This window comes from Uranotaenia lowii, chromosome 3, assembly GCF_029784155.1.
Source record: "Uranotaenia lowii strain MFRU-FL chromosome 3, ASM2978415v1, whole genome shotgun sequence".
Classification (NCBI taxonomy): Eukaryota; Metazoa; Arthropoda; class Insecta; order Diptera; family Culicidae; genus Uranotaenia; species Uranotaenia lowii.
Window position 1 is genome coordinate 69,664,903 of NC_073693.1, and position 17,497 is coordinate 69,682,399.

General features: G+C 37.6%; 1 protein-coding gene and 1 long non-coding RNA gene across 2 annotated transcripts in view; one reads left to right on the forward strand and one right to left on the reverse strand.

The window, feature by feature from the left end:
• Positions 1–5,351: 5,351 nt before the first annotated feature.
• On the reverse strand, positions 5,352–5,814 carry LOC129758435 (uncharacterized). The gene is made up of 3 exons (XR_008739982.1): positions 5,679–5,814; positions 5,545–5,574; positions 5,352–5,467 (listed from the first exon to the last, which is right to left on the reverse strand). It is a non-coding gene; the product is annotated as an uncharacterized LOC129758435 (long non-coding RNA).
• An 898-nt stretch (positions 5,815–6,712) lies between these two features.
• The window catches only part of LOC129758431 (uncharacterized), a 35,824-nt gene continuing 25,039 nt past the window's right edge, over positions 6,713–17,497 (forward strand). Inside the window, exon 1 of the mRNA XM_055755935.1 lies at positions 6,713–6,874. Within this exon, the coding sequence (XP_055611910.1) occupies positions 6,850–6,874 (25 nt within the window). The 5' untranslated portion in view covers positions 6,713–6,849. The remainder of the gene's footprint in view (positions 6,875–17,497) is intronic.

A 17,497-nucleotide genomic window follows, 5' to 3' on the forward strand; every position in this document is an offset into this window, starting at 1 on the left:
GTTCGCCTACCATGCCTACGATTACGATTGCCTGTCACGCCTGTCACAAGATGGACGATTCCGTGCATTGGTATAAGAACACACCTGAAGCTTTACTCGCCTTGCCGATTTCTTTCGTACATGCCTGTACATGCGAGCTGGCTGGATCAGAGGTGCCAGGTGTCCTGATAAATCAGGATTTTTCCTGATTTTCGAAAGATCGTCCTGATTTCAAAAACTGTCCTGATTTCTCCAGATTTTGAAAAATAATCTTAATTGTAGTGAATTATCCTGATATTCAAGAAAATAGCTAAAATGTAATTAAATTATTCCTAAATTACCAGGATATCGAACAAATCTGTAATAAAATAGTTAAACCGATAATAATGTTCGGTTCAGGTGGTGTTTTTCCATATATTCTGGCTGCCAGCCAAGATTCTGCCCACCTCAGTGCATAAGTTAAGGTATCTACAGTACCAGTTTTTTGCCTTTATTGATGCAATTTAAGCAGAATTTGTTGTGTCCTGAAAAAGGTAATCAGAAAATATTTTGCCGCAATTTCCAGCAGAAAAAAAAATGCTGGAAAAGTCCAACAATCTAAATTTTTGCTGGAAACCAGCAAACATTCTCCGTCTTGCTGATTTTTCCAGCACTTTATATTCATTGCTGAAAAATCAGCAATCGATCTGTCAAACTTGAATTTGTTTTTGTTATCGCTCATTATTCTTCGTTGCGCGCGAAAAGTGTTTGACTCTCCAGAATGAAGCATTTCAATCAAAGGTATATTTTTTCGAAGAGTTTAGTATTTTGTGAGAAAAAAACTAATACTTTTTATTTTACATGGAGATATTGTTTAAATTTGTTTCAAAAATTTAAATAAATGTCACTCAAGAAAAATTAACAAACAAATTTTTTCTTATTAATATGACTACCAAGGGAAATTAAATTTAAAATCTAATTTAGAATTCAGAAAATTCCGGTTGTTTTTTGAAAAAAATGCTGATTTCCAGCTATTAATATTGCTGGACTTCCAGTAAATTAGTTTGCTGGATTTTCCAGCAATCAAAATTGCTGGAAATTTTGCTGCAGCGGGACAAAATCCAGCAAAATTTTGCTGGTTTCCAGCAAAATAAAATTCGCTTTGTGAATTTCGACAAAACCAGCTGGCATCCCTGAGCTGGATATACACTCAGAAAAATACTATTATGTATGCCATAAGATTCTCTTATGAAGTGGCGCCATAAGAAAAATTAATGAAATTCATAAGATTGTCTTATGACGCGAATGAATTCTGAAGATGAACGCCTACTTCAATGAAAGGTTGTTGCTTTTCATAAGAGATTCTTATGGAAATAGTAAATCACTTTCTAATAAGAAAAATTCTAGATATTTCATGCTGAAACAATCACTTTATTGTTTGCCAAATTTGTTTAAAATTAAATCCTTAATGGTCACCATCAGCAGCGCATCAACAGACGGCTCCATCAAAGTTTTTTTGCCGCATCTAAATCTTTTACCTTTCGTTTTTTGCCGATCAGCTTGCTGAAAAGTAAACAAATAATGTATTTTAGTTTACTAATATATTAGACGTTTACACAAAAAACATCAAATCGAACTTACCATTCCGGAGATAGCAATAACATTTAACATTGAAGGGAAATTATAATAACTATGAACTGGCGATTGCTTCGTACAGTTAGATGATGAAAAAAACTGATGCTATGAATGGATGTGTTCATTATTTTTTCACAATGCCGTTTCTTCTATTTTCCATAAGAACATCGTATGAAAATTGAAAGAATTTCATAAGACTCTTATGAAACAATATTTTACACTCTAAAAAGCGGTTTATAAGATGCATCTTATGAAAATTATAATAAGAATATTTTAGGGGCTTGAGATATAGCTCAGTTGGCAAGTCTGTTGTCTCCTGAGCCGATGTCCGCGAGTTCGAGCCCAAGAGTAAACATCGAACACAGTTGTACCGGATAAGTTTTTCAATAACGATCCGCCAACTGCAACGTTGATAAAGTCGCGAATGCCATAAAGATGGTAAAACGACTATAATCGAAACAAAAAAAAATTATAATAAGAATTTGCCTGAGTGTAGGAATTCGGATACACACAGTAAATGTTTTTAAAGAGTGTTTTAAAGAAATAGCTGGTTTCCAGCAATATCGATTGCTGATTTCCAGCTATTTGAATTGCTGGAATCCAGCATTAATGTTTGCTGATTTTTCCAGCAATTCATATTGCTGGAAAGTCAGCGGGACAAAAACCAGCAAAAATGTGCGGAAGTATTTATACCAATCAGAGATGCAAGGTGTCCTGATTTTTTTTCATGAGATCTTGATTTTTCAAAAACTCGATTTGTTCTGATTTTGGAAATTGGTCTTCAAAATGTCCTGATTTTCAAAAATACGCTTAAATTATAAGCGAATTTGTAATTAAACTATGTGAACAGCGTCGTATGGAACACCCTCTGAATTCACAGAAAACTTAGTTATCAAAACAACTTTAAAATTTGTTTTTCACATATAGGATATGTTGTCCAGGCTACAAATATTCAAAATGGAAAGAAGTTGCGACTACCCGCATAAATGAGGATTGTAACCGAACGATTTCTAAAATAGTCAAACGACGATTTGATAAAGCGTGAAAAAACTTTTAGCAAACGATTATTTAAACCGTGAGGTAAATTGCCTGAATCGTGAATTCCAAATTCACAGTATTTTTAATATGTCGTTAGGTTATGTAATTGTTAAAAACCGTTAAAACATTTGTATGGGAGAACTGTTCAATAAGCAGTTCGTTTAAGGTTGAAAAACCAATTGTGGAAAACGTATTTAGATCAACGAACTGTAGTAATTATAGTTATTTTGAAGAGCTCTCATACCTCAACCTTTACGTAGATACGTTCAGTAACGGTTTGACTTTACGTTATTCCAACTTTAAGCAGACTGTTTGAGAAACCATTCGTGAAAAGAGCACGCACACAGACGCAAAATGTTTATCATGTTTATTGGAAATATTTCGGATAATAATAAGAAATGTGTTAATTTTCACTATTTTTATTAATATATTTTGTAATTACTTACTTAATTAATATTATGAATATCACCCTAAATCTTGTCCCAATGGGTCATTTTTATTCTGCTTCCACCTGTCGAACATTTTGATCAGCACGCCCTGTAAACGGATCCGGAGCCAGCACCATGCATGTCCCTGTGGGGTCCGTAAGGATTTCCGTCTGCATCGTTGAATTCGCTATTATGATAAGCAAACTCATTCCACGAAGCATTAAGTGACCGAAAAGCCGATCATATATAGCTGAGACGATTCCATTGTATGGACCAAAAAGAGGGAGGTCCCGGGTGCACAACCTAGAATATGAGAAACGGGGTCATCAGGTTTGGTTTTTTCTATAATTTCTAATTGTACATACCTGTTACTATCGGGTTTTTGCATTCCTTAAAATTAGAATGCGGTGCCCTGGCGTTGCCGGTTGCTCCTGATCCAGCCGAAAATAGAAAGAATTTTCGGCTCCAAAGAAAATCCGTTCGACGCACCATGCAAAACAAATGAGGACCGTTAGCGTCAGTGGTGCCAGATTCAATGGTTTATCAATATTAAAATGCGAAAGTTCTTTTTCAATATTTTAGATGATTATGTTTAGTTATTGAAAAATATTATTGAAACTTTCATTTGCCATTAATTTAATCATAGAATTTCTTTCAAAAGAAAGCAACGTTATATCAGCTATATAGTATCAAGAAAACGTTAAGCGGGCCATAGACTACACCAAATTTGATGACATTCTGTTGCTGTGAATACGATTTGCATCGTGTATGGCACTGCTTGAATAAGCGCCCAGTTTGAGTAAAATCGGTCCAGATCAAAATATTTTGTACGAACCACCCTCTGTGGCATGGTGTATGGTGCTGTTTGTACAAAATTCAGGTTATTTATTCAGCCCCAGGCGGGGTTTTTTGTTGTTGCTGTTGCTGATTTCGCCAGCCAACGATTGTGTTCGTGCGAAATTTGTTTGTATCGTGTAGTCTATGGCGCCATTTGTGTAGTCTATGGCCCGCTTTAAGGGCTCCATACTCCATGTAAACGCTAACACAAATCGATGTTGTTATGCCACCTATATTTGCTCTTTGCTGATTCACACTTTGTATTTATTATCGCAACATCTCTTTTAAAAAAAACGATTACTGGCGGAAAAAGCAACAGGAACAACGAAAGCCATCAATAATCCGAATTCTTCTTCGGATCCTAATCGAATTGAAAACATCTGTTCCAGAAAAGGATTTGTAAAAGCATTATTATTCACTTCTACAAACTTTGAAATAAAATGTTGATTTTGGAAATATAAAAGATATCTGCATGAAAATGTACAATTTTCATTTTCAAAATCGTCTGGCACCTCTGATCCACGTTTCGATAAATTTTGACATACACACTCATCTGGCGCAACCCCTTATAATGTAGTTTTGACCCGTTATCGGAAAAGACTGGGTTAACTCCTTTTTCATGTAAAGGCCTTGTACCCTTTATAGTGTACACAGCTTGTACGTCAAACAGAGGTGAAAATTAGTAATTTAAACATGTAAAATCTACACATTATTTTGGAAGCCCGCTCTGCATGGCGATGTCAGCCCTTTGATGTTAGCCCTTTAAAGTGTCAGAAGGATGGAAAGAAAATAATAAAAATAAAACTGATTTTGAATTTCTTTATTCATGCTGGTCATTTATTTATTTTCATGCTGGTGTTATAAAATATAGGTTTAAGCGATTCCATTTCAACAACTCACATTTAAACTCAAACACAACTTTTAAACTTATTGCTTAATCCACAATGCAAACCGTATATACCATCACTCTCGGATAGAATGAAGTTAGAAGACTACCCTTTATTTAGTAAGCCAGCTTTTCTAAATAATGTGTAAAATTGACTCGATGAAACGACACTTTTTTGACAGATCTCGGCTGTTCGCAATAATGGGTCAATTTTACAAGTTTAAGGTGTTGCGCCAAATGAGTGTGTATGACATGAACGCTCTGCACTCTAATTCTCCTTGACTCAGATTTGAAGGAAAACAATTCAAAATGCGCCAAAACTAGGAAAACTCAAATTTTGATTAGAGCGGCAAAACTCAAAACTGAATTGTAGGGGTTTTAGCGAATTCTGAGTTGTTTTTATTCAGGGTGGGTTAGGCTTGTTCATGGATCGACTGAATGAAAAAAAACAAAAATTTATGAAATTTTGAAGCGGTTTTGAATGGAATTTCTGATTTCAAAAAGGAAAAGACGAATGTGCGGTGTATTTAGAAGATGGATTCGTGCATTTTTATCCGGTCGGCTTTATTTTTACCACAAAAAAATTAGTGCCACCGGGCCATTTGACCGCATCCAGCCGGTGGAACTACGTGCTGTTTCACTTGATACGCTAACCGCCGGCACAGTCTGTCTAATTTGACCTGATCTGAAAAGACAAGGAAAAATAAAACACCATTGGTGAAAATCATTTACACTTCAAAATTATGAGAAAATTATACTTACAGTTGTGAATGATGGCTTCCGTAGAGATTTCTGGAAGAAAAGATAAATTTGTTAAATTTTGTATTTATCCTTTCGACACCACTTAATTTCTAACTCAATAGTAAATGTAATTAAAAGTTCAGACAACTACTCACCTTGATTATTGTGATACATAATTTCGTCAACTGGTCTCTGACCATCGCATCCAAACAATCAACACTGGTTTTTGGTACTCTCTGAGTTGTTTTCATCTATTTTGTTCGACAACATTTGCGTCTTCGCTAAGTTCCAGGCTTTGAAAGTCAATAGATGAAAACAACTCAGAATTTTGATGGATTCCAACTCAGTTGTTTTCATCTTCATACATAATGCGACCGCTGAACCGAAATTATTCAGTCTCTGAATAATCTAAATTTACCGTGTGGGTAACGGTTTGAGATCATTTTTACGATTAAAGAAAAATCTAAGTATATCGTCCATACCGTCCTTTTACCTTTTCAGAAACCATCACTTTTCCACATGAACGTTCATGATACGTTCTTATCGTTTTCGAAGTAAAGTTTGATATAATTGCTACGCTAAAAGAGAACATCACCATTTATGATGCAGTAGATGTATCGTATAGACAGTTTGAGATACAGTTTTTTAGTATGCGGGTAGTTTGTCTGTTTTTGTATTTTTAATTATAAAACTGTTTGTTTATATTTTGTTTCATTCGACGTTATGAAAGCTCAGGTCTATAACGCCCCGGCCCCTACTGAAGATTACGATGGCGAGCAAAATTTCTCAAGCAGCGTGATAAAATCTCCGTAAAATTTTCCCCCTGCCTGCCACGCCACGCCATTAGAAGAGCCACGCTTTTCGAAAATGTTCAGTCAGGCCAGGCAGGAGAATAGTTGAAGTCGAAGTTCGACGGAGTCATTATTCCCAAGTTTGTATTAGGAGGTATACAAATGTAGGTACTTTCGTATTTATATTTTCATCTGCTGTTCGCGATTTCGATCCTCGCCTTTCGAATAAGCCGCTTAAACTATGCATGTTCGCACAGTTTTCTCAGATTTTTTTTCATTGCTGTTCAGGAGGAATTTCGAAGAATACCGAATCGGAAACTAGATTGTGATTCGAATTTATGATCGAAGCCTAACATAAACAGCACGACTCTCAAAAAGGCTATTCAAAACTTATGATGATAGTGACTTTTAGTGGAGCATGATACAAAATGCATAGTGTAGATAAGTGGTGTTAAGAAATTTTCATAAAAAAGCTCGTGAATAATTGATTGAAACAACCATCAAACGGAGGCCTGCACCCCGAGAATAGCCCAGAATGAAGAAATATTTTTCCCTCCAAGGTACTTTCAATTTGAATAATTCACCATTCTTAATATTATTCCACTTTTCGTTTCTGTTTGCCCCTGTTTGCCTCTACCCGTAGGCTCGGCTGATATAGTTACGTATAAAAAACTTGGAATACAATTAGGTATTCTCCCAGACAAGTATTGGACCGTTTCTCATTGTGATTCCGGTTCTTCTATCTGGCTGGAACCTTCCTAGTCTATACCTACATACAAACAACACTCCAGTTCAATTTATATTCCAGTGAATACGGAATATCCATGCCATCCAGCTAGCTAACCGGCTCGTCTCTGTTGGCATACATATTTATGAAATTCGAATGGATCCGAGAGCGGTTGTTCGTTGATCTTAAGACGTCTCGTCTTGTCAGTTCATTTGACTTTGGGCTGGAATTTTCAGCTCAACTTAAGCACCGAAGAAAATATGCACTTTGAGTGTAGTTTAAAAAGAACACGCATGTGGTGAAAACTTTCCTGGAATCTGGATTTATTATTGGTCCCAATGTAGCGGTTAGGCCACTTCAAGATTTGAAAATATTTCCATTAGATTTGTGTAAATCTCAAAGACTGCAATACAAAGACTTCACAGATAAAGTTACATAGTAGACTGGTCCAAAAAAGCCCTATATTCAATGCGGCACCTCCCGAATTGGTGCATTTAGGTTTCATTCCTCATGTTCTAAAATACGTTTCTAGTATGACTCAGAATTTCAGAATTTCTAGTTTGAACAATGAGGAACAAGTTTGTAGAAGATTGTTTAGGAAAGGAGTTGATTATGAAGAGATATTTCGCCAAGCCAAGAGAGCAGCCAATTCAGCCAACTAGAATAACGAACTTACCAAAACTGAATACTTGTCCGCCAACACAATCAGATTAAATTTTTTTTCTCTAAATCCCCTTCATTGAGAATCATCCCGATTGTCTGTTGTATCCTGTTGTCTCCAGAGAAAATTGGAACACTTGAAGATTACGATCACTCGATAAATTAATTTTAGATTTATCTGAAAGTCTACACACTGAGATTGCAATTTTTCCGCTCGGGATAATGATTCTCAGAACCACAGGAAAACTGGACAATTTTAACGAAATTTGAACGAAAACCCACCTAAATTTCGTGACCTTTCCTTTTCCCCTGTAGTTCAGGATGACATTTCTACGAGTGCACAGGAACTTGAACTATCCCCGTGAATTCAGGGCAATGTTCTCCAGTATCACGGATGACACATTTCCTGTCAAATTAACTTTCTCTTCCTGGCCTGTGTAAAAAAACAGAAAGATTGTTGTACTCTTATTCACCTGTAGGTACATAAAATTTCAAATCGTCAAACATCTCAACCTGCCATTTTTGCGGTTATCGTTTTTTTGTTATAACCCAAACGACCAAAATTCGCGTTATTACTTAAAGATGGAACTCAGAAGTTCACATCTGGCTAAAACAATGTTTTACGGGAGCTTCAGGTGACTTTGCTCACCTAAAAGCTACTCAGGAACTTCCATCGCCTTTTGAAAGGTTAAATCAGGCATGTCAAACTCGTTTAAGTGGGCGGGCCGCATTAAAAATCTTTCATTTCCAAAAATAATATTATTTCCTCTCGTAGCCATAAAAAATCTTTTTATAATTTTGTGGCAGGAAAGCCAGCGTACTTCTGTGTAGTAGGGAATTTTGTGATAATTTAAGACGGGGCTACGCGGGCCGCATTGACCAAGGCCGCGGGCCGCATGCGGCCAGCGAACCTCCAGTTTGACATGCGTTAATGGAACTTCTAAGCGCTTTTAATGCAACTTCTTTCAAGAAGGTCGATAACTTTCGCTCAATACTTTCTAACGCATCGTTAAGATAATGGGTGATACGATCTGTGCAGACCGGTCCGGAGCTCCTAAGCTTGGAGTAGTACCGGTGAGCCACCAGATCACAAGCTGCCGGAAGAATCACACACTGCTTGACTGGCCCGCTGCTCGTCGACCAACGGACTCGCTGACTGACGTGCACGCTCGTGGCGGAAGACCAAATGCGTGTTTAATCCATTCACACATCCCCTTCCTATCTCGAAAAAAAAACAATAAAGTCTGCTTCATTTAATATTGGAACAAATTCTTTTGCTCATTGTGGCGCTCCTAGTGGACGGATTTGGAAACTTTTTTCACCCACGTGTCGGGAAATTCATTACCTTTCACCATGTATTTATGTCATAACACCAAAGATAGCATTTTGTAAACAACCGCCATGGAAGCCGAACGGAGAGATCAAATTGTGCACAGTTTTCTTACGAGTACGAGTACGAGAATTTCTTCGAAACAGCAATGAATAATTTTTTTAATTTTTTTTATGAAAAAGTAAAGAAAATGCTACATTTGTAAGAAAAACAAATTATGAATTCGTTAATAAATGACTGAACTACACGCAATTGTTTGTGTTCCAATATTAAATGAAGCAGACTTTACATCCGTCGAACTTGGTCAGCACTTGGTCGTACAGCTTTCGAGCACGGATTCTGGCCACATTGTTCTGCTTCAGCGTCCGATTTGGCTGTTTGCTGGCTCGGAATGACCTTATTCCTTCCCGGAGACGAATTCGTCGCACCGTACTGTGAGCGGCCTGGAACTTATTGGCCAAATCGCGGTCTGAAAGATTGGGATTCCTCTTGACGGCCTTGATGACTTTCCCACGCAGTTTCCGGTCGACAGTTCCACTCCGACGATTCGAATGCGGCTTCCGAGCCGTCGTCAATGTTTCCTTGTACTGCTTGATAACACGCCATACGGTATTTCTGGGCATTTTAAGCTGTTTAGCTAGCTTCGATGCCGACAACAATGGATTTTCAAGAAAACTGTGCACAATTTGATCTCTCCGTTCGGCTTCCATGGCGGTTGTTTACAAAATGCTATCGTTTGGTGTTATGACATAAATACATGGTGAAAGGTAATGAATTTCCCGACACGTGGGTGATAAAAGTTTCAAAATCCGTCCACTAGGAGCGCCACAATGAGCAAAAGAATTTGTTCCAATATTAAATGAAGCAGACTTTAGTACAATTTCAATAAACGATTTTTTTATAGCTGTTTGGAATAAAATATCCTTGATATTACTCGTTTATAAAAATTATCCCCAAGCAAAAGAAAAATTAACATGATCAGATAAAAAAGTTACACTATATAGACAGGATGGATCGCAGTGGTTTTATGCCTAGTCGTCCATCGTTTGTTTGTGTTTTGTTTACTCACCACAAATTTAATACACGGCTAACATAATCTATGAAACGGTGTTGTAGTTCAACCATTACTTATTCGCTTTGAGAAAACCGATATTTGAAACGATAAAAACAATAATAATACAATATTTTATCATCCGCATGCGGTTCATTTTGATCCCTATTTATCCACTCACATTATGTTAAGGATCTCTCGTTTGTTCCATTTTTGGAGGAATTCGAACTCGTGGACAGGAAACAATATTTTGTTAGTTATCTGGATTGTTTTTAATTAGAACAACCTTTCGTTCGATCTGTTCGATAACACCGGAAAGCAGGCTGGCCAGGAAGACAATACCTGCAGTAGCTAACAACACCACGCTACAGGAAGCGATCCCTGATCCCTAGCGGAAAGATACCATCGAGATTGAACCATTACACAATCCTCTTCATTTCCTCAAAAATATAATAAACTCTAACAGTTTAGTCGTCGTGACGATTACGGCTCCCCCTCTTACTAACACAACAAAAGTGGAATAAATACCCGGCACAAAAAAAAAATGATCGTTACTGGAGTTGTCAAATCAGTTATCACTTTCACATATCTATCGTTATTATTCATGCAAAAGATAGACAAGTTATCATTATCACTAGTGATCGAATTGGTTGCAAAAGAATAAGTTGAGAAAGTTGCAAACCACCACGGAATCGAACTTTTAGATTGAATCACCCACATTCATTGACTCGCTACAGAGACGATCTCATCCACACTCAGTCATTTGTTTTTTTTTAATCTCATTGATTGTCAACTAACCAAATAATTTTGTTTTCACGCATTTTTTCTATCATACTTCTCTTGATCATTCATTTTTAAGCTGGCTTTTCAATAGATCAAAAAATTCAACAAAAATGTTTCCGCTTTTTCTCTTTCTATTTCATGGTCAATCTCACTTATATTTCAAACTGCTAGCCATCATCTCGTTTCTATTTGAATTTAAAGGTGTTTTCTTGAATCTTTATGATTATCACTATTTAATCCTCTTAAACTTCAAGGTTTTAATTTATCAAACTTGCCGTACTAACTTAAGCTGCTCACTTGATGTAAATGATGACTTTTGGCTTGATAGATGCATGATGAGCTTTTCGCGTTTAAGTTTTTCATTTTTTTTTAAAGCTGTCATTTCAATTTTGAATTTAAAAAAGACATACACCGTCTTAGCCGATTTAGGATTTACAGACTGAATAAATGACGCGGACAACTTAAGATTAACATTTAACACCCAGTACCGAGATGGGAATCGAACCCATGCCATCAGTAGACCACCCAAGCAACCAGAATTCCCTTAAAAAGGTTCCATCGAAGCTTAATCAGCTCTCGTTTGTGTCTGAAGAGAATGCTAATCAGCCCAAAATTTAAGTTCTTAAAGCTACTTTCAAGTTCGTTTAGGGGGCTGTAGAGAACGCTATTCAGCTTCTAAGAGAATGTCAAGAAACTTCTACGCGCCGAAAAAAAAATCCAATTGACAGATTGCTCTGACAACCACATGTCAGATTGCTAGGTTGCCGGTCTATCATGGTCTATCTCATTGATTTTAATTATATTGTTTTGATTACAAAAGCTGCTTACACGCCTAGAGAATTGAACTGCTGATCTCTAGGTTGCAATGAAACTCACCAGCCTCTCGACCAATCCAGCAATAGCTAATTGCCACTGTAATGATTAGTATTTAAACTTAATGTCATTTGAGATGATTGAGTGGGTTGGTCAATAGAAGGTACCTTATTTCGTTCAAAGGACTTTCAGTACCCAATATGAATCATAACAAAAATTCGCATCATCAAAAATTTATTCGAATATCTTATTTATCATTTGTAAGAAAAATTCGAAAAAATCTTGAACTCAATTTGTAAATATCAGTACAGATATAAACAAAACAAATAACATGACAAGAAATTGACAGACATTTTTGACATGTCGCTTAGATTTCCCATATAGGTTCTTTAAAACACCTTCAAGTATCTTAATGGTGCGTTTTGGAATGTTACGCGAACGTTATCGACCTTCTTGAAAGAAGTTCCATTAAAAGCGCTTAGAAGTTCCGTTATCGATAGTTTAACCTTTCAAAGGGCGATGGAAGTTCCTGAGTAACTTTTACGCGACAAGAGTCACCTGAAGTTCCCGTAATACATTTTTTCAGCCAAATGTGAACTTCGGAGTTCGGAGTTAAGTAAAAACGCGACTTTTGGTTGCTTGGGCAGTGATTACCGTCTTACCACGCTAACCACTCGACCACCGAGACGTAGACAATTCATCCGAGCAGTTCCTCGTCTTGCGTCACTGTTCACTTTATTTTCTCAATTTGTCAAATTCTCAAAGCAATTGAAATTGAAAACAATTTGTTAAAGCTGTCCTTCTCATGCGTCATTGCTCTATTCTTTCAAAAGATGCCTCTTCAAATCGTTTTGTCATAAATTTGATCAGATACCAAGGCTGTCTTTTAAACACATTGTCAAGTAGTCCACTCACTTGCAATTTAAACAATTCATTCGAGTTGCCCACTTTATGTTTCGTTATTAACATAAACAGATCTTTCAATCTACATGATTCCTCATCCTATTCTTCATTCTTCCTCAATGGGAAAACAGTCCTTTCCAATTTTCGATTTTTTTCCCACAATCCTAAGCTTTTTTATATTCGCATTAGGTCTGAACCATCTTTTGTGCCGTCCTTTCGACGCGCTTCAAAGTTCAGTCTAATTTCACCCTGTCCTTTTAACGCGCTTGAATTTCAACTGATAAGATATTTTACTTGTCCTCCCGACCCGTTTTTTTCCTTATAAAAGCTGTCCTCTCGACTCGCTTTTCCGAATTTCAAGCTGTCCTCTCGACACGCTTCATATTTAAACCTGATCTCAAGCTGTCCTCTCAACCCGCTTGATTTTCAATTGATAGGATAACTAAGCTGTTCTCTCGACCCGCTTTTTTTCATATTTAAAGCTGTCATCTTGACTCGCTTTTTCGAATTTCAAGCTGTCCTCTCGACTCGCTTCGTAGTTAAATCTTATCTCAAGCTGTCCTCTCAACTCGCTTGATTCTCAATTGATAAAATATTTAAGCTGTCCTCTTGACCCACTTTTTTCCATATTTCAAGCTGTCCTCTCGACTCGCTTCATAGTTATATCTTATCTCAAGCTGTCCTCTCAACTCGCTTGATTCTCAATTGATAAGATATTTAAGCTGTCCTCTCGACCCGCTTTTTTTCCATATTTGAAGCTGTCCTCTCGACTCGCCTCATAGTTAAATCTTATCTCAAGCTGTCCTCTCAACTCGCTTGATTCTCAATTGATAAGATACTTAAGCTGTCCTCTCGACACGCCTTTTTCCCTATTTTAAGCTGTCCTCTCGACTCGCCTCATAGTTAAATCTTATCTCAAGCTGTCCTCTCAACTCGCTTGATTCTCAATTGATAAGATATTTAAGCTGTCCTCTCGACCTACTTTTTTCCATATTTGAAGCTGTCATCTCGACTCGCTTCATAGTTAAATCTTATCTCAAGCTGTCCTCTCAACCCGCTTGATTTTCAATTGATAAGATAATTAAGCCGTTCTCTCACACGCTTTAAAGTTTAATCTTATCTCAAGCTGTCCTCTCAACCCGCTTGAATTTCAATTGATAAGATATCTTAGCAGTCCTCTCGACCCGCTTTTTCAAATTTGAAGCTGTCCTCTCGACTCGCTTCATAGTAGAATCTTATCCAAACTGTCCTCTCAACTCGCTTGATTTTTCAATTTGATAAGATAATTAAAAATAGTTTCAACGCAACATAACAATTCTCTGTTTTGATATAATTACCTAATATCACAACCTTTTTACGTTTTCCTTCGATTTTGTATTAAAACATAAACCAAAGATTTATCGACCAGCCTTGCTTCTCGCACCAATGAACTTTACTCACAATTTGAAAATTACTCATTTACTAGCACTCAATGGGTAAATCTATTTAAATTTTAACACTTGTTGGGTACTTTTTTCTCATCGTGTAAGTTGCCGTACACGCTAGAAATTATTGAACCATTTACGAATCAAAAATAACCATTTTTGACCTTTTCCCGGGAAATGTCATTTTATGAGTTCTCCATGAGAAGTCATAAAATGACTTTTAAGGGAGAAGTTCGAATATGGTTATTTTTCAACCGGATGGGATTCTGAAGGAGAAGTTGAAAAATGGTTGTTTTTGAACCATAATGCAAAATGAGGGAGAATGTTAACCTAGAAATAGTACAAATCGGTTTTTTCGAAAAAAAAAAGATAAAATTTAAAAAAAAATTGAGGTTTTCACATCTTTTTATTTATTTCATAATTTTAAAGATGTTCATAAAAAATACAGATCGAAGAAAGATGCAACGATTTTTGTTGTGAATCGGCATCGAGCCACTTACTTTCACTTCTCTGTGCTTTCACTGTCCCGATGGAAGTCCCGATCCTTCGGCTCTGTTTGTGATTCGGAAAAATAGGATCCGGGATCGCAAAACATAGCCAGGAACGATAGGGACCGGTAAATGCTTTTCCGGAAGAAGTCCAAGTAGAATGTTTTGAGGGTTGAGGGGGTTCTGTTGAGCTCCTAGCGGGATGATCAGCACCAACAGCACAATTTCGTTGTTCGGGAGGTGTTTCCAATACTCCACAGCCGGATGATGTTTTTCCGGCAGTCTGACCCCCTAGATAGTTCGGAAAATTACCGCGTACCATCAAATTATCATGGTGGAACAATTGCGCAGCACCTGGTCGGATTAATATTCAGCTCCCGATTATCTGAGGATCCTCAGATTTCGGCATCCTATTATAGAAAGGAAAAAATCTTCATCAGACTCAATTCCGAATATAACAAATAATTGAAGACTTACCTTACTGGACCAAAGGATGTTCGTCGGATTATGATTCCTAAATGGCAACTGGCATCCAGGTCATGGAAAAGAACTTGATATTCTAGCTGCTGTTTTCACTTTTCCGCTGCATCACTACCAGCTATGGGTATATTCGGTTGCTCCAGCTGAGTCGTAAAATCCGAAGCCAGCTCCAGAGTCACATAAGGTGGAATCCAGTCCAGCTTAACGGGCTTATAAGTAAGCTCGCAAATCCTGCATTTGCAGTTCCGACAAACTTTCCACATTTCGGTATCCTATTAGGGGGAAAAATCTTCATCAGACTCAATTCCGAATATAAAATATAATTGACGACTTACCTTTTTGGACCAGAGGATGTTCGTCGGATCATATTCACTACTAAGTGGAAGAAAATCTTGAATTTATTTCTTCCATGCAGAACGCACCCGGCTGCAGAACCAATTACTTTCAACATGGCGGCGATGAAATGCCGAAATTTTCAACCATCTTGTGGGTTTCATTTGAGAACTACCAAAATGGTTAAAATTTCATAGGAAAAAAATAATAAAAAATAACCATATTGGAAGTTCTTCAGCAAAAAACAAAAAATGGTTATCTTTCATCCGTAAATGGTTAAATGGAAACGAGCGTGTAGGTTGCGTTTTTCCTCTTTTCGGTTCCTTATTTTTTTTGCATTTTCGATCTTTAAAGATCATGATGATACAAATACCTGCCACGGTCGCCAAATGTGCAGACCGGTCCGGAGCTCCTAAGCTTGGAGTAGTACCGGTGAGCCACCAGATCACAAGTTGCCGGAAGAATCACACACTGCATGACTGGCCCGCTGCTCGTCGACCAACGGACTCGCTGACTGACGTGCACGCTCGTGGCGGAAGACCAAATGCGTGTTTAATCCATTCACACGGTCAAAATTTGGTCAAGGGAAAACGCGTGTAAATCGGTGAAATCGTTTATTTAAAAGATCAAATTACATTTCTTTTTCAAGTTTAATTAGTAAATAAATCAGGAAAAATATTCAGTTAGGCTTCCGTTTTTCCAAATCCGATTTGTCGGCCCTACGCTTAACCCCTGCCATCAGATTTTGTACAGCCATCTTTTCCACCTTCTTCGCCGCAGAAAGCCAGTTTTCCTTGAACTGCTGCTCGTCCTTAGCAGTTTTTTTGGTCTTCTTTAGGTTCCGTTTGGCAATAGCCCAGTATTTCTCAATTGGGCGGAGCTCTGGCGTGTTGGGAGGGTTCTTGTCCTTGGGAACCTCCTGCACGTTGTTGGCGGCGTACCACTTCATGGCTTTTTACCGTAATGGCCAGAAGCCAAATCCGGCCAAAACAGTACGGAACAACCGTGTTTATTCAGGAAAGGCAGCAGACGTTTATTCAAACACTCTTTCACGTAAATTTCTTGGTTGACAGTCCCGGAAGCTATGAAAATGCTGCATTTCAAGCCACAGGTACAGATGGCTTGCCAAACCAGATATTTCTTCGCGAACTTTGACAGTTTCATGTACTTGAAAGTATCTGCTACCTTTCCCATTCCGTTTGCCGTATAAAACTCCTGTCCCGGAAGCTGCTTATAGTCGGCTTTGACGTAGGTTTCGTCGTCCATAACCACGCAGTCAAACTTCGTCAGCATCGTCGTGTACAGCCTCCGGGATTGCGCTTTGGCAGTCGTTTTTTTGTTTATCATTGCGATTTAGAGTCACTACCTTCTTGTAAGTCGATAGTCCGGCTCGTTTTTTGGCTCGATGCACGGTTGTAGACGATACACCCAGCTTATTTGCGGCATCTCGGAGAGAGAGGTTAGGGTCTCGCTTGAAACTACCGGCAACTGTTTTTGTCGTCTCAGCGGCTTCCGGTTTTCGATTTCCCCCAGATCAAGATTTCCTGGGTGTCGACAAACGTTCCCCAAACACTTTAATTTCATTTGTAACGGTTGATTTGGCAACTTTTAGCGATTTTGCCAGCTTTGCGTGCGAGTAGCTCGGATTTTCGCGATGCGTGAGCAAAATTTTGATACGCTGCTCTTCTTCCTTGGACGGCATTTTGACAACTGAAGAGTGAATTCCAAAATCAAAATAGGAGCAACATTCTACACACACACACACACACCTTCAAAATGAGGGGTGTTCAGGTTTTTTAAATACAAAATTGAAAGAAATTCGTCAAGTTGATATTCACCAAATTTTGACCGTATCACCCTTTATATTAAAAATGTGACATCTATGCTTCAAAGAAAAGCACATTTTAAGTTAAACTTCTTTATAACTGCATTTGAAATGACAGTTTTTTCACAAAACAACAGATGAAATGTCTTTAATGATTATAGAAAACATTATTTAAGACATACACAGTAAACGAAAATTACCGAGTTCGGTAATTTTTTTACCGAAATCCTAACATGTGTAAATCGGTAAACTGTTCGGTAATTTTTTCGGTAAAAAATAAACGAACATCGGTAAATAAAGAATCGATTTACCGATGTTCGTTTATTTTTTACCGAAAAAATTACCGAACAGTTTACCGATTTACAC